General features: G+C 31.3%; 3 protein-coding genes across 3 annotated transcripts; all 3 read left to right on the forward strand.

The window, feature by feature from the left end:
- Positions 1-3,818: 3,818 nt before the first annotated feature.
- On the forward strand, positions 3,819-5,806 carry LOC123884205 (WRKY DNA-binding transcription factor 70-like). Its single transcript, XM_045933253.1, has 3 exons — positions 3,819-4,338; positions 4,891-4,995; positions 5,117-5,806. The coding sequence occupies exons 1-3, from the start codon at positions 3,992-3,994 to the stop codon at positions 5,598-5,600; spliced, it is 936 nt and encodes a 311-aa protein (XP_045789209.1). The 5' UTR covers positions 3,819-3,991; the 3' UTR covers positions 5,601-5,806.
- Positions 5,807-9,113: 3,307 nt separating this feature from the next.
- LOC123884206 (transmembrane protein 87B-like) lies at positions 9,114-12,345 on the forward strand. Its single transcript, XM_045933254.1, has 5 exons — positions 9,114-9,529; positions 9,634-10,591; positions 10,693-10,788; positions 10,972-11,108; positions 11,932-12,345. Exons 1-5 carry the CDS (start codon positions 9,324-9,326, stop codon positions 12,104-12,106), a joined length of 1,572 nt encoding a protein of 523 aa, XP_045789210.1. The 5' UTR covers positions 9,114-9,323; the 3' UTR covers positions 12,107-12,345.
- Positions 12,346-13,854: 1,509 nt separating this feature from the next.
- On the forward strand, positions 13,855-18,369 carry LOC123884207 (vacuolar-sorting receptor 1-like). Its single transcript, XM_045933255.1, has 12 exons — positions 13,855-14,203; positions 15,179-15,877; positions 16,006-16,094; positions 16,193-16,262; positions 16,453-16,536; positions 16,686-16,762; positions 16,867-16,948; positions 17,031-17,113; positions 17,276-17,342; positions 17,446-17,574; positions 17,708-17,814; positions 18,038-18,369. The coding sequence occupies exons 1-12, from the start codon at positions 13,909-13,911 to the stop codon at positions 18,131-18,133; spliced, it is 1,878 nt and encodes a 625-aa protein (XP_045789211.1). The 5' UTR covers positions 13,855-13,908; the 3' UTR covers positions 18,134-18,369.
- Positions 18,370-18,613: the final 244 nt, after the last annotated feature.

Below are 18,613 nucleotides of genomic sequence, written 5' to 3' on the forward strand. Positions count from 1 at the left end.
TTTTGCTATTACAAACCTTGTGATACTGCTATATATCACGATCCAAGTTATTGGCTACACGAGTACTGGTCATTGTCAAACTTATGATGTTTTGTCAATTTTGATGATGCATATGTATCACAGGGCATTTTTTTGTGATGTTTTGCAGCAGATGTTTGTGGTAAATGTAGGTGGAAGCTCAAATCTGAAATTGATGTTTATTCTGAATTCATAGCATTGTTGCATAAAGAACCAAATACAAATGAAATAATTGCTGCTGGTAAGTTTTTCCTTACATTAGCTGCTTGTAGTATTGTGATCCCTATGCTTATTGGCAGCAACATGTCAAATTGTAGACGAGTGAATCAAATGAACATATAGAATCAAATTGAGAAGGCCAGGTAAACAGTGACTTCCATTTAGAATTGGAGGGAGATCACATGTTGTACTATTATTTGTAATGAATGTTGGACTTTAATAGTTAATGAAATTGAATATATACAACAGATATTCCAATGCAGCCTTTACCTTTTACATTGCAAAGAGTTTTGTAGTATAATTTGGTGTTCTGACTGAGTACTAGCTAGTCCTAAGTAGTACATAAACAAGTTGAATTTTGTCTATTGAAAAAAAAAGATGATAAATTTTGTTTAAGATACGCTGTTCATTGACTTTGTAGTGTGTGAAATGAAATGGCACATATGAGACCATGAGCAATGGTTGTGTTGAACCATTCTCAACATGAAATAAGTAGTGCAATGGTTGTTTAAATTGGTGTTGAAGATGAGTTGGAAGAGAGAGATGTTGAAAACATTCAACTGTGTTGAAGCACTGAGCAAGGGGACACGTGGCCTGCGTTTTGTGGCTGAAATGAGGCGCGTGTAACACACGCGCGCAGGAGGAGAGTGCGCTTGCTTTCATGCGGAGAGAGAAAGTGGTGGTGATAAGATTCTGCCACGTGGCCGGCTGCGATTGGCTGGCCGGATTTTTATCCCTTTAATACTTTGAACTCAATTATTTCGTTTCAAATAAATTTTTTATTTTTTTATTTTTTCACCAAAATTCATGATTTTTTTTTGTCTATAAATAGAGACTTGGTTCATTTGATTTGGACACAGAAAAAAAAAAATTGATTTTTTCACTATATTACTCTTATTATTATCTTTCTATTAGTGTTAATCTTGAAGTATTAGTTTTTTTTTTTTGTGAAATGGATCTCAATAATCATTTCAACAGCCAAAATTCTTCTGATTATCCCAACAATTATCAAAATCTCAACAATTTTCAAAATCTCAACAATTATCAAAATCGCACTAATTACGTTACTTGTGTATTGTATTTTAAATTAAGTTACGATGATTTGTATCGTATAAATTATTTAAATAAATTAAGTTAAGTGTTAATTATTTTAATTTAATTTTAATCGATAATTGTAATTTTATTTAATCATAAAAACAAAAATATAAATTTAAATAAGAATATGAAATAGAAAGTGGTGGGGTAGAGAAAGTGGTGGGGTAGGGTGTTGAATAGAAAAACTATTGGAGAGGGTAAAAGTTGAATGTATGTTGAATGATTAGGTGGAAGAAAGAGAAAATGATGTGGAGTGAAAAAGTGAGTGTTGAATACTTGAATGTATTTTGGTGTTGAAACCATTGTACATTGTCTGATATGCGCATCAATTGTAGGCTCATCTCATCTCATTCTCAGTTGAGCTGAGCTGAGCTTAGGATGTATGACAACTACCCCTTTTTTGTCCTTACTAAATATATATCTCTACAAATATTAATATCATATAAGAGAGAAAATATATTTATGTTTTTCATGGTAAATTAAATAGGATCATTTTTGTAAAAGAATTGCTATAAATATTAATAAATTGTGTAGTACAACTACAAGATACGCGGTTGATTGACTTTAAAATTAACAACACAACACAACACAACACAACAGTGTGTGAAAATGATAATATGGTAGTACAACATCTATTATTTATATGTTTAAGAGTTTTTTCTCAAGGAAACAAATCTACGTGTCACTTTCTTATGAACTTTAATTTTTATTAATCCAATGTGGCATCCTCTCATTCATCATTCTCTTAGGTGGCGTCCTCTCATTTCTTTTACCGGTCAAAATCTCACGTGACAATCTCTCAATTCATTTTGCTGATATGTCATTCTTCTATGTTTTTTCCTTTAGTCATTAGTGCTCAATTATAAATATAGAAATTATTCAATCAGGTTTTATGAACAAATGTCTATATATTAATATTTTGATACAATTGAAATTTTACATATGGAAACTTTTGATTATTGACCAACTCATTTTTGGAATATATATTGATTAAATTAAATCAATGCTGAAATGTATGGAAATTTCAAAAATTAAGGACCAAAAATCTACTATAGTTTCTATATATACGGGTCAACATGTAAGAGTGAGGGTCATTTAGTGTCTCAGCGCCCCTTCTCTATTTTCTCTTCTCACCTTCACTGAACAAAAATACTTACCTTAAAAGGAATATAAAAAAAAATAAAAATAGTAATTTAATTGTTCACAAAAAAAAGTTATTCTTAAACTTCATACTTATCGAACAGAGAAAATGGTGTGATTGTCTGAAATATAAAAGGAATGAAGTAATTGACTTTATAGATTATTTTTCTATTTTATTTTATTATTTTATTAATTTTATTAATAAAAAAAAGTTACATAGTGATTTATACCAAACATAATATTACAATAGGGGGTATTGATAAAAAAATAATCTACTTGGAGGTATTAAGCAAAAAATAACTTACACGGGGTGGGACATACATTTGTAGATTTTATTATATAAAAATTACGATAAATATCAATTGAAAGTAAGGAAAGTAACAATGATTTTATATATAAAAAAAGAAAGAATTAAAAGTAATAATATCATGTATTACTTTGTTTTTATTTTCCAAACATCACTGTAAGATAAACAAATAGATAAATTTTTTAAAATTTGCACCATTAACAAATGAGATATGCATAAAAAAAATGATATAAATTTTTTTTGTGTCAAGCAAATGACAAATAATTTTACTGTTCATTACACAAATGTGAAATTTTTTCACACGGGGTCATGGGCTAAAATACTCCAGAAGAAAACAAATGTCTAAAGGAGAGAGATGACGATTAAGAACTAATATATATTAACCGTTAGATTAGTTTTTACTTAATGACCTTTTTTATGAAAATAAAAGAACAAATATACGAACATGTGGGTTTGGAACGAGGAGTGGAGTATCACTCTCCGTTCTACCATTTCTCCTTAAAATCTCCAAAATTTGGATCATTTATCATATTTAAATAAATTATTACATTAAATATAAAATTAATTTTACAAATAATTAAAAAAATCACAATATTAAAATTTTAATAATCCATATTTTTCATGTGTGAAAAAAAATGATCTATATTTTTCATAGAACATTAACCCGGGCGATAGCACGGGTAAGTTATACTAGTACTATTAACATATGAACGATACTAGATCCGGTATGTAGTTAAGCTTAGTTTAGGATGACAACTACCCATTTTTTGTCATTTCCTAATCTTCTTAATAGTAGTAATACTACTTCCAAGATCCGCATTACACGGGAGGACAACCATTTCACTGCCATTCATGACGTCCATCCTATGACACAACCACCATGACATCACCTTACCTTATCCATGTTCACACACGTGGCACTTTTATTGTCGTTGGATTAATTGGATGCCAACATCTCTCTACTTACTTTGCCAAAATGGTTAGACTTTCTTATTTAAATTGCAACTCGATCGACTCCTATTACTACTTAATTAGTTTTTAAACTTGCAAGTAGCTCCAACCAAAAATAAAAATAAACATACATACAATAAAGAGCTTAATTAGGAAGAAGGAAGGAAAGGGAATAATTAAAATAAATAATAATAATAATAATAATATGATAATACTAGTTGATATCTAGTATATCTATCTATCTAGCTCCCCCGGCTTAAAATGGAAATCAAGCTAGAAAAGGAAGAAGGATATTATATATTAGAGATGGATGAGGCGATGGAGGAGCTAGTGAGAGGGCGTGAGTATGCCAACAAGCTTGGACAAGTATTACTACTAGCAGTCAATCATGATGATGATGAGTTGGCAATGGCAGCAACCCCATTATTATTTGCCCAACATCTTCTAAACAACATTCTTAACTCATTTACCAATACCCTCATCCTTTTGAAAAAAAATCATCAGATGCAACTTAAAAGGGACTTTTCTTTCATCACTCCAACTAAATCTCATGAAGACAACTCTCAAGATACTTCCACCCTTGCTGGTAGAGGATCTTACAAAAGAAGGTAATTAATAATCATCATATTTAATTTATCGTTCAATATCTTTTTGCATTATTATATTTCAAATACTAGTCATTTTGGAAGGCTGGCTCTCTATTTCAATATTATATATTTGAGATTTTAAAAAAATTGAACAATACAATGATTTCAATCACAGTTGATTTATTTTTACAAATATTAATTATATGACTTGCGCACTTTAGGAAACAAATCCCTAATGAACGACCCCAAAAAAGCTAATAATGATTAGATCTCCCGCATCCTTTTTGTTTACTACTTTTACTTGTGATCTTGAGACTTTGTCCTTTAATTTGTTCAAGGGTCAAACATCATTACATATACTAGTACATACTTTTAGCTAGCTAGCTAGCTGCTAGTGAATTTAGGTTAATTTATATAGTATATTAGTTTAATATGAAATACTCATTATTGTGTGGTACTTGGTAAGTATAATAATATTGTTTGCAAGTTTGAACTTCTTTGATAGATCTCCTGACTGAATTGAGAGAGTTTATGCAAATTAATGAATGAAATTTCTTGTTAATTAATTTGCAGAAAAACTACAGAAACATGGGAGAAGATTTCAGAAAGTCCAATAGATGATGGGCATCAGTGGAGAAAGTATGGTCAAAAAACAATCCTCAATTCCAAATATTCAAGGTATGTGTGTGTATCAATCGGTCAATTATTAGATCCTCTACTTATTTATTTATTTATTTATTCCAAATTGACTTTATTCATAAATCTGTTTCCAATAAGTTGAATTGAATTGAATATGCAGGGACTACTATAGGTGCACTCACAAGTTAGATCAAAGATGCGAAGCAACGAAGCAAGTACAGAGAGTTGAAGAGAAGCCTGCCTCCTATAAAACGACCTATTACGGCCACCACACTTGCAAAAACACAGATGAAATTATATTTGAACCTACTACTCCTCCTTCTCACACTAATTCTTCCTCCGTGTTCCTTAGTTTTAACAACGCATACCCAACTCCAAACAAACAAGATTGTCCCTTTTTATCGTCACATCATTTAGTGTTGGATTGTAAGGAGGAGGAAGTAGTAATTCCCTCACCCTCCGAGGATGAATTACTGTCCTCCCCTTTAGATAGTACTAGTACCTTATCATCATCGACTAAACTTGAATCCGATGATGATGATCATAAGGATATGATGATGATGATGTATGGTCTCTTGTATGATTCTGTTGATCAGCTTGACCATCATGATCGTTCCTTTCATCCTTTTCTTGGCCTTTTATAGGATCAATCAATTGCATGCCTATGTTTTATAATTTATTAATTTAATTAGTCTCTCTAAGTTCATTTTTATATATTCTTGTGAAAGGATTATTACCTATCTAGCTAGTACGAAATGTTACCATCTTTTTGTTATAAACTTGGAAGATGTTGATGAGCTTTTGATATGTTGTACAATGACAAGAGAATAATAAAAGGATCGTTTTCTAATGTTGTTCCTTACTACTTAATTGATTTCGCAATATAGTGGTTTGTCTTATTGCACTTGTTTTGTGCGTCTTTATTTTATTTTTTATTTTTTTTACTTTTTTATTGGAGCTGATGATCGAATACTATCCAAATCTTCACTATTAGATTTTGGTTTTTATGCTTCTTTATTTTTTGTTGACTTCTTAGATTTTGGTTTCTTTTTGCTTTGATTCGACTATATATCTCTCTCACTCGTCTTTTATTCTAGGTCTTGTGGACACATGTTAAAAAACTTAAAGTAGAAATATTCTCTTAAATTTGTGGAATTAACTTTTAAAAATTTTAAAAAGTGAATTAGGGTAAATAGTGTTATACCCCCCTGCAAAATAGGCGAGTTTTGCGTTACCCCCCCTGCAAAATATTTTTTTGAGATTACCCCCCTGCAATGTCAAGATTCTTTGCGTTACCCCCCTAGCTTAGCAAGTGGGCATATGACATGGAAGAATCTTGACGTGGCATGACACGTGGAAATTAATTTATTTTTTATTTATTTTTAATTGCCAACTCATTAATTAATGTGGGTTTTTAATTAAAAAAATGAAAAAAAACTTAAAATTGTTATATTTTTATGAACTTACTTAAAAGAAAGTTTTTTTTTTTTTTTTTTGACTAAAAGTTGTTATTATATATATAAAAAAAATTCTTATATATATATATATAATAACTAATAATAGAGTAACCAAAAAAAAAACGAAGATGAAAAAAAACTAATAATAATACTAGTAACCAAAAAACTAATAATAATAATAATAATAATAATAATAATAATAATAACTAATATTATTATTAGTTAAAATATGTGATTGCAGTTTTTTTTTGGTTATATTAGTTAAAATATGTGATTGCAGTTTTTTTTTTTTTTGGTTACTCTATTATTATTATTATTATTATTATTATTATTATTATTATTATTAGTTTTTTGGTTACTATTATTATTATTATTATATATTATTATTATATATTATTATTTTTATTACTATTATTATATATTACTATTATTATTATTATATTATTATATATTACTATTATTATATATATTATTATGATTATATATTATTATATATTATTATTATTATTACTATTATTATATATTATTATTATTATTATTAGTTTTTTGGTTACTATTATTATTATTAGTTTTTTTTCATCTTCGTTTTTTTTTTTGTTACTCTATTATTAGTTATTATATATATATATAAGATTTTTTTTTATATATATAATAACAACTTTTAGTCAAAAAAAAAAACTTTCTTTTAAGTAAATTCATAAAAATATAACAACTTTTAAGCTTTTTTTTTCATTTTTTTAATTAAAAACTCACATTAATTAATGAGTTGGCAATTAAAAATAAATAAAAAATAAATTAATTTTCACGTGTCATGCCACGTCAAGATTCTTCCATGTCATATGCCCACTTGTTAAGCCAGGGGGGTAACGCAAAGAATCTTGACATTGCAGGGGGGTAATCTCAAAAAAATATTTTGCAGGGGGGTAACGCAAAACTCGTCTATTTTGCAGGGGGGTATAACACTATTTACCCAGTGAATTAAATACACACTTATTACTATAAAATAATATTTCTTTATTTGAATTCTTAATACGTGTCTGTCTTATTAGCTTTAAGAGCCGCTTATAGCGCAAAAGTTAAAATGGAGCTGTATTCACATATCCATTATTCTACTTGTTTTGGCTTTTGCTACCTGTTATGTTAATAATGGAGAGTAGAGTATATATATAGTTGAAGCGATGCATCACCAACCCAATATTATTTATTTTCTAGCTGAAAACTTTATTTGGATGGATATCTAATTCTAAAGAATCCATCTTGCAAATTGTATCCTGTATGTTTCCTTGATCAACAGTACCCCTAAGATTAATTAAAGTGAGGTCTTAACTTTAATTTTATCTTGTAACTTATGCTTGCAATATATTAATTAAAGATGTAAAAAGTCATATATTTATTATTAATTTTATCTTTTTATTTTCATTTTTGATATGTTTAATTAATATTTTCATATACTGTTTAGCATGATTCATATTTTAAAAAGGCAAATCTTAATTCCGTAATTAGTATTTAGTTGTTAGATTTTTCTTTAATATCTTGCTAGATAGTGCTCCCGTGACACTCTTTAAGCATTCTATTTAAGGAAATAATTTATCTAAAATGTTAAACATTTCACTTCCCAATGCATTAACTTCACTCATTTTCATAAAATTTTAACAAAAACTTACTATTTAAAATGCTTAAAAAGTGTTCGGGACACTATTTAACATTTTACTTTTTCCTTATTCCGATTTTAAAACAAAAACTCCCAACTCCTTTAACCCCCTTGGCACAAACTACTAAAACAATGATTCAAATTGAGCTAGATCGGGGAGTCTAGGATACAAGTGCTTTAAGTTTTGGCACATTTTTATTTTTGAATTACTATGTTATGTTTTATTTTTTGAAAAAATGTTATGTTTTATTTTTAAGATTACTATGTTATGTGTGACATTTCTACCGTTTGATACGTTTATTATTGGAACATATATTAAATTTTAAATTATTTACTTTCCCTGTCTCGTTTTATAAGAACTACTTTGACTAAATGACAAGATTCATTTATCTTGTTTTGATCATATTTTTAAATAATATATAGATATAAATATTAGCATATAAAATCTTGTTTAATTTGTTTTGATGAGTAATTTCAAAATATCAAGTTTTTATCATTTTTACTAATAGAGAATTAAATATATCAGTGATCAAAATTGTCCTCAGAAATATGTGCATTAGTCAAGCTATCTAAAATGCATGACACTCACCGGTCAATACTCAAAATGGAAACCTATGTGCTTTCACCCAAAAAAGTCATATGTGGATTACTTTACCATAGAAGCTCCCTTAAATTAAAGGGATTAAATTGAGTAAATTGTCAAATACCCCCCAGAAATTTTAAAATTCGTCAAATATCCCCTTGAAATTTGGAAATAGGCAAATATCTCCTGGAATTTTAAAAAGTCAATCAAATTGTCCCCTGACACTACCAGTCAGAGTCCACGCCAGAGGTTATTTTAGTCGTTTCAGAGGGCATGGAAGTGTTTCCAGAGAGTGCGAAAAGGAAATATCTAATAATAATAATAATAATAATGTAAATGGAAGAGATATAGATTTGGTTTTAAAACCACGAGGTTAAGAGTAGTTTGACGGGTGTGAAATGAAAAATAGGGGGGTAACTAGGAAAAATATAAGACGATTATTATTTTTGAAGCAAATAATAATACTGTAATAAGATTTTAACGTTGAAAAAAGAAGAAAGAAAAAAAAATTGAAGAGTAAAGTAAGTGGTGGGTGGGGTGGTTGCTAAGGTGGCACGAAGCTAGAGACTCATGAGAGAGTGAGTCACTTCACTACTACTCTACTCTACTCACTGCGAAGTGCTCAATTGTGAATGAATGAATCAATTGCAATTTCCAACATAAACATTAACTGAAGATGATGATGATGAACTTGACCTCCTCCTCCTCCGCAGTGTTTGTAATTGTGATTGTGATTGTGATTTTGATGATACAATCTGTAGTAAATGCTTCAATCCATCACTACTCCAATCAACCTTTCACTCATCGCTCTAACGCTTTCTTCTTCCATGCTGGCACCGAAGCTCTCTTCTCTTCTTCTTCTTCTTCTCATTCCTTCATCAGGTTAGTACGCACGCTCTCTATATTCATTCATTTCTTCTTTTACTAATTACTAACTAACTAACTAACTAGGGTTTCATTCTATTCTATTATTCAACTCCATTTAGGTTTGACACCGTCACCTTTACCAGACCCAAACAATCCGCCATCACCCACGGCCCAATGCAGCAAAACACCGGTCTAGTCGAAGCAATTATTCTTCAAGTTCAAGACAGAAACAGAATCGGTGGATTCCATTTCACTCCCAAATCCGATTTAATCTGCTGTGATCCTAATCTTGCCAAACAACATAACTGCAACCTCGGTGAAGTTATTATTCATAATAACCCTAACAACCCTCATTTCCCCAAACGGATCAAGACTTTCTTCCAAGGAACAAGTCAAATTGTTCACATGGATCCTCAAACTGTTAATATCAATACCACTGGCATGTACTATCTTTACTTCATGTTCTGTGATCCTAATCTTAAGGGCACTACTGTTACTGGTACAACTGTTTGGAGGAACCCTAATGGTTATCTTCCTGGTAAAATGGCACCTCTTATGACGCTTTACGCTTTCATGTCTTTGGCTTACCTTTTCCTTGGTCTTTTATGGTTTTTGAGGTTTGTGCAATTTTGGAAGGAGAAGAATATTGTTCATGTTCATTTACATTATCACATTACCGCCGTTATTGCTCTTGGAATGTGTGAGATGGCTCTTTGGTATTTTGAGTATGCCAATTTCAATGCTACTGGTACTAGGCCTATGGGAATTACCATATGGGCTGTCACTTTTACATCTGTTAAGAAGACGCTTTCCAGGTTGCTTCTGCTTGTTGTATCTATGGGATATGGTGTTGTTCGTCCTACCCTCGGTTCGCAGGGGGTTGCTTATAGAGTTATGCTTCTTGGGGGGCTATATTTTGTTGCCTGTCAAGTGTTTGAGCTTGTTGAGCATTTGGGGAACATCAATGACTTCTCTGGGAAATCTAAGTTGTTGTTGGTTCTCCCTGTTGTTTGCCTTGACTCCTGGTTCATTCTCTGGATCTTCTCTTCGTTATCTAAAACCTTGGAGAAACTACAGGCAATTATCTAACTTCTATGATTGTTAATAATAAAATAGTCATTGCAGGCATAACATTTCTATTTATTCTTATTTTCTATTTGTTTTTAATATGAATGTAGACAAGGAGAAACTTGGCTAAACTGGAGATCTACCGAAAATTTACAAACACCCTTGCAGTGTCTGTGCTACTGTCCATTGCATGGGTTGGCTTTGAGGTAGTTCTTATAAAAGATATTTGATGCATTAGAATAAACAATTTTAGAGATGCAATTATATGTGCTCCCTGTAGAAGTATCCAAGCATTTTCTGATTTTTCGTTTAATCATTTTTTCTCTCAAAAAAATCAAATAAATTTGAGATAATATTGCTAATGATCAATTGTTACTGTGTGCAACCAGCTGTACTTCAATGCAACTGATCCTTTAAGTGAGCTGTGGCAAATTGCTTGGATTATTCCCACTTTCTGGTCCCTGCTTTCATATACTCTCTTGCTGGTGATATGCATCCTTTGGGCTCCTTCTCGCAACCCTACTAGGTATGTCCTTTCTTGGGTCTTCATGAATGGTTTTATTAAGAGAGTTACATGGTTGTTTTATGCTAATATTATTTTAAACTTTATTTTGAATGTCTAGTTATGTTATTTGTAACATGCAGCAGAAAAAGTTATTTTGGATCTACCTTCTGCTAATTTTTATTTTTATTTCATTTCATTGTGAACTTGCAATTTATACCGCACACTTGGGTGGTTATATGATCTTGTGTGTTTTGATGAACTTTTTGATAAAAATTCTGGTTTCCATTTGATATCTTTATATACCTTTCTTTCCAAGACAATAACTGCTACTTCTCATGCACTGCTACATCATGTCATGATTGTTGAAAAGCAGGGAGTACTAGTAATGCATATCTCTTTTTGACCAAATGCCTTATTTCTAGTTAGATGAATCTGTCATGCCACTTTAGAGTCCAATTGTCAACTAATATCTTTTACAAAACTTCTCTGCCTATACATATCGTTTGTGACTGGACTTTAGGTAACTTGATCGATGAAACTGATGAAAAAGCTTTGACTGTTGTTATACTAGTCTCTAGTCTTATGGTCAATCTTGAGAAGATTTAGAATAGGTATTTGTTGCCAATTGAACTGAAAACTGGCATGGAAAAACTCAAGACGATCCTGAGAAGTTGCATTAGTAACTCCTTTGGAATAATATTTGTTTGTACCCCATCATTTGATTCATTTCACTATCTCTCCAATGTTCCTGATGCACTTGAACTGAATATTATATCTCAGTTTGTTTGTTTTTTGCTGGTGTCTACATGTAAAGACTGATAGCATTAATATATTTTATTTCTAGATATGCATACTTAGAGGGAACAGATGACTTTGATGAGGAGGGTATCTCTCTTACAAGCGGCGTGACAAAGATGAGTGGGGATGTGGCAGCCATGCTGGAGCGGAAGGAGAGGATAGGTTCTAGTGCCACAGATCTTACATTTGGAGATGATATTGAAGAAGATAAACGAGAATAATGTTACCTAGACTTGTATAGTAGTGTTTCATATGACTTCCATCTCTTAGAAGAGGTCTGTAAATTTTCATATATATACAAATGGTTTGGTATGCAAAGGGTTTTAGGTAGTAATGGAGAAACAGAGAGGCAGTGTCACCTACCACTTGGGAACCATTCTCCTAACATACTAACACATATGTTGTGATAAAATCATTACCCAGTTAGTTTTTAGATGATTATCATCCTTATTTATTTTTATACACGGCTTCCAATTTACATGCCCTTTTGTTTGGGGATTTCACTAGTATAATTTCTGGAGGCCTTATCTGCAGTTAGTAATGAGTTTTATTTTAAAATTTGCTAGAAATACTTGCTATTTTATAAGCACAAGAATGGATCATTACCATCCAGGTGGTGGAGACAGATCCCTACCCTGTCTTCAAGTGCTTTGGGAAGAATGGCCCTGCCTCTAGATGAATATCATCACATATATCTAACACATTGAATCATTCTTACTACCATGGCTAGCTAGTCATCCATCTCAAATATGTATTTCAGTTTTTCTTCGATTCTTCTTCCTCCTTAGAAAGAAAAGGTTCTGACTTGTCGCGTATATTATATATTATATTATACTATGAGCATGCTTGCTGAAATATTATTTTGCAATAATAGTTGTGTCTACTTGTCCATTTCGAATGAATCAAGTGTTTCGTTCCTTCAGATATGTAGTTTCATTGCATGCAACGACATGATTTCTTGCCAAGACAAGTATTTCTGCAACATAGTTGGTTCACTATCCAATTAATTCAACAAGTTAGTCCAATCTCTTTTTCCTTAATTCTTGTGTGTATAAAAAAACTATTATTTACTTGTATATATAATTAGAAAATGTTTAATAATAAAAATTATTATGATTATGCGTAAAATTTGAATAAGATGGCTAATTATTCAACAATAAAAATCATATAAATAAATGTAAAAAAAGAATGAGTGACTTTAAATTAAAAAAAAATTACAATAATTTTAGAGAAGAATTAATTAATTATTTTTTTATTTTATAGATAGGCGATATGACATTACATTAGTTATTGGAAACTTTCACCTTGGTCACAACGTTTGAACTAACAATTTTGACATTTTGGTCAATTGAACAAAGATTTGTGGACCATGAAAAAACATATAATTTAACAAATTAAAATATAGGACTATTTGCAACATTTATCTTTGTTTTTTTTTTCGAATCTACCTTTTCATAATTTTGGCATATTTACTCATCAACCAATAAGAACAAGTTATATGCATTAAAATAGAAGTTGGTTACAAGTTTTAGTTGACATATAAGTTGGTTACAAGTTAGAGTATGCCTCACCTTTTTTTTTTTAATTCTCATATCTATTGAAAAAGATAACATTGTTCAGATATAAAATAACATTGTTGAAAGTTGAAATGATAAAGTTAGTTTTCATGTTTTAAAAAAAAAAACAAAAAACAAAAATTGTTTATGACAATAATAAAGAATGATAAATTGGTAGGATTGCATCGAATTTGTTAAGTGTATTGGCAATTGGATGAAGTTTGTATTTTTGGACGGTGATGATTTGAATGTAACTAACTAACACATCCCATTGCCCATTTCTTTCGCCATTTGGTTTTGCTTTTCTTCTACCATCCATCATATGCATCAACCACAAAAAATCCATTCTTTTTCATTTTCCTGATCTGGGTTTTCTTCTTCTTCTTCTTCACCCTGCATTACATCACATTACACTAAGCTTATAATAACACCTTCATTTCATCACACACTGATTCAATCAATATTCAATGAGGACAAAGCTAAGTTTTTTATGGTGTGTTTGGATTTACCTTTGTGGGTCTTGTGTTGGAAGATTTGTGGTAGAAAAAAACAATTTAAAAATAACTTCTCCAAAATCATTGAGAGGTATATATGAATGTGCAATTGGGAATTTTGGGGTCCCAAAATATGGTGGAACCATGATTGGGACAGTTGTGTTTCCAAGGTATAATCAGAATGGATGTACCAAATTTAATGATGGAGATACATCCTTGAGTGCCAAGCCTGGAAGCTTCCCTACCTTTGTTCTTGTTGATCGCGGAGGTTAGCTACACTCTCAAATTCCTCACTCTTTTTAATCATTAAATGCCAACAAATGAAAAAGTTAAAGTTATGTTAAATATTTGGGATTTATTTAGAGGTTGTTTTAATTTGTTTTTAAAACATGGGTTTATTAAGTTGGTAAACTTGTACTGTGTTACTTTGTCAGCAAGGTATCATGGTGTGTGTGATTTGGCATACAGTTTCATGGTGTGTTTTTAGTTATGGATATTTTGAATATTTTCTTTTGTAGAAGTACTAACTAATAACACACTCCCACATTTTATACATTACTTCTATGGGAATATGTCCACTAAATAGGAGACCAGTCCCACATGATTGAGTGAAATTCACACAAATTTCATGTGAGTGTTGAAAAGACAATGTTAGATAATGTTTGATGCTTTTATTGCATTGGAGTTCTTTCTTTTGTTCTATTCACTAAGTAATTGTTACCTACTCATGTAATGGTGATGCTACATGTTTCCTCTCAATGTGATGGAATTATGGAATGTGATGTTATATTCTACCGAGGTCTAGCACAACTAGTTGTGGCGCAGTGTGTGAGTGTTGTAAACTCTAGAGTACGAGTTTGATTTCTACCGATTAAAAAATATATTATTGGTGAAAAAAATAGTATTAATGTAAACAGGATACATGCTTCGTCACCTAGTAGCTGTAAAACAAAATCCTCATCCTAGTACATATATATCCTCAGTTTCCTCACTGAACAAATAAATAAAGAATTATATATATATATATATATATATATATATATATATATATATATATATATATATATATATATATATATATATATATATAGGAGTTCAGTCTCTGGTACCTTTTATTCATCACTTTTTTTTTTGAGTGTGGTGATTGTTAACACAATGATGATATATTATATCATTTACTATATTTGAAACATTCCCATAGAAAAACTCAAGTGTTTAAAGCATCATTTTGCCATTTTGGTAGATTGTTATTTCACATTAAAGGCATGGAATGCTCAGATTGGTGGAGCAGCAGCTATTCTTGTGGCAGATGACAGGGTAGAACCATTGATCACCATGGACACTCCTGAAGAAGGGAATGGTGCTACAAACGATGATTATATTGAAAAGATTACAATTCCTTCGGCTCTTATCAGCAAATCACTCGGAGACAATATCAAGTCGGCTCTCAAAAGTGGAGCAATGGTGAACGTAAATCTTGATTGGAGAGAGGCACTTCCTCACCCTGATGAGAGAGTCGAGTATGAGTTATGGACAAGTAGCAATGATGAGTGTGGTCCAAAGTGTGAGAGTGAAATTAATTTTTTGAAGGGTTTTAAAGGTGCAGCTCAATTACTTGAGCAAAAAGGGTTCACTCGGTTTACCCCTCACTATATAACTTGGTATTGTCCAGAAGCATTCATCTTAAGCCAACAGTGTAAATCTCAGTGCATTAATAATGGGAGATACTGTGCACCTGATCCGGAGCAAGATTTCAGTGTAGGGTATGATGGGAAAGATGTTGTTATTCAAAATTTACGCCAAGCATGCTTCTTTAAAGTTGCAAATGAAAGTGGGAAGCCTTGGAAATGGTGGGACTATGTTACCGACTTTGCAATCCGCTGTCCAATGAGAGCGAAAAAATACACTGAAGAATGTTCAGATCAAGTTGCTAAATCTCTTGGTAGGTTGGATGTTTTCATGTTTCATTGCACATATTTGGCCTCTTTTTTTGGTGGTGTTTGATTATTTATGAGTGTCTTAACAAAACTTAACATAGCTATTCAATCTTTCATGATTTACATGACATAGGTGTTGATATGAATAAGATTAAAGACTGTATAGGGGATCTCCGTGCAGATGTTGAAAATCCTATTCTTAAGGCAGAACAGGATGCACAGGTTGGTCTTCCACAACGATTTTTTTAGGTTTGTTCTTTTATTAAACTTTTCTTTAGTTTTGTGATGGTTATTGTGTTTTGCTTCTACTTTGGTTTCAGATTGGCCAAGGGTCTCGTGGTGATGTTACTATACTTCCTACTCTTGTTATAAACAACAGACAGTATAGAGGTTTGTGACAACCTTCCAAGGTTTTCAATTGAAATTCCACATAAATGCTATTAATGTGCCATCAATTGCAGTTACATGATTGCGAAAATAAAAAACATTCATGTTGCATCTGCAGTTGCAATTAGAAAAGGATGGCTTTTTAGTTTTGTTTATATTGTAGCATAATTTATTTAGTTTTAACTGATTTTAGGCAAGCTCTCAAAAGCAGCGGTACTGAAGGCACTCTGTGCAAGTTTCCAAGAGACCACTGAGCCATCAATTTGTTTAACTCCAGGTCCCTTATATTCAATTCCTTTTTTTATTATTCTTTTTTCCATAACCTTATATTATCAAACATTCTAGAGGATGAAATCTTTTATGTCTTTATATTGGATAAAATAATTGATATCTTGTACGCGTACATTTGATTATTACTATATGCAGACATGGAAACAAATGAGTGTCTGGCAAACAATGGTGGTTGTTGGAAGGACAAAGCTGCCAACATTACTGCATGCAGGGTATTTGGTTAACTCAATCATGTCTGTGTGACACGTTTTGTTAAATATGTTCATATTTGCGTTTTAATTCATGCCGAGGTTGATGATAATATTCCTAATAATAGGACACTTTCCGAGGAAGAGTATGTGAATGCCCTATTGTACAAAATGTGAAGTTTGTTGGTGATGGATACACTCACTGTGAAGGTAAATTGCTTCATCTCCAAGCTACTGATTTCAAAATATGAAGTGTAACTAAAAATAACCTTTTGCATACAATTTGAAGCAGCTAGTGGACCTTTGAGGTGTGCAGTCAACAATGGCGGTTGTTGGCAGGGATCCCAAGGTGGAAGAGCTTATTCTGCTTGTATCGTAAGTATTCCTCTACTCTTTTGCATCCTTGAATTTGAATACAGTATAATATAAACACATGCTTTTGATTAGATGCTCTCTTTCTGAAAAAATAAACTAGAAATAAACAAAACAAAAAATGTTAAAAGATTAATTGTCTTTGTTTCTTAAATGATATTGCAGGATGACCATACAAAAGGATGCAAGTGTCCACCTGGATTTAAGGGTGATGGATTCCACTCCTGTGAAGGTACTTTGCCGCCCTAAATTTGTTTGAACCACTCTATTGTCTATAGTGCATGAAAAATATGCAATGCAAGTGATATTTACTTGTTGTTTTGATCATGTTCAAGATGTGGATGAGTGCAAAGACAAAGTGGCATGCCAGTGCCCAGAGTGCAGCTGCAAAAACACCTGGGGAAGTTATGAATGTAAATGTAGTAACGGTTTGTTCTACGTCCGAGAAAGTGACATGTGTATTGGTGAGTCAGGTTTTCTTTAATTTATTTCTAACTAAATTTTGTTTTTGCCTCTAATTATATATGTTCATCCTCCTTGCTTCTAATCATTTGCAGTATAATTATAACTTTGTGATATATGTGTTACAAAATGCAGGCAAGTACAGTGCTTCGGTGTCTAGCGGGGGATTTGTTTGGATGCTTATACTGATATTAGGTATTGGTGGAGCTGGGGGATATGCATTCTACAAGTACAGAATCCAGGTATCAGTTTTTCTTAGCTTAATGTTTTGTTCTTGATCAAACGAGCTTATATATATATATATATATATATATATATATATATATATATATATATATATATATATATATATATATATATATATATATATATATATATATATATATATTTCAAAATGAGAATTATGCACAGGTACATTTCCTACCTAATATTGTCGAAATTAAAAACAAAAATGATTTTGTGCAGAGATATATGGATTATGAGATAAGGGCAATAATGGCTCAATACATGCCATTGGATAATCAACCGGAGAACTCAAATCAAGTTCAGCATTCTGTCTAGAAAGTAGAAGAAGATGCAGGAGATTATTATAGTCATATTTCTAAGCTACACTATCTGTCTGTTATATAGCTAGCTGTTTAGTTATTCATATATTAATTAATACAGAGACAAGCTATTTTATCAACAAGGCTCAGTTAGTATCATCCTTAAATCAATTTAGTGTGGCAGAGACTAGTTTGTGAATTTTGTCGATGACATATCACAATAAATATTTTTGTTTAGGTACCATAACGAGAACCAAAGAAAGCAACATATTCAGCAAGATTAGCTTCAGAGAAAGATATGCTACTTTTCTAACATACTTTATGTGTCTACACTCTGTATAATGACATACAGAATTCTTGCAACATAAGTACATAACCAGATATAAAACAGAACTCAGTGCTAATGAATTTCACTTGCATTTGCTTAACGATAAAAGTCAGGGTTTATTAGTTGCATTGACGTGTGTTTCATGGATTAATCTCTATTTGCAAATGG

This window comes from Trifolium pratense, linkage group LG5 (assembly GCF_020283565.1).
Source record: "Trifolium pratense cultivar HEN17-A07 linkage group LG5, ARS_RC_1.1, whole genome shotgun sequence".
In the NCBI taxonomy this organism is placed as follows: domain Eukaryota; kingdom Viridiplantae; phylum Streptophyta; class Magnoliopsida; order Fabales; family Fabaceae; genus Trifolium; species Trifolium pratense.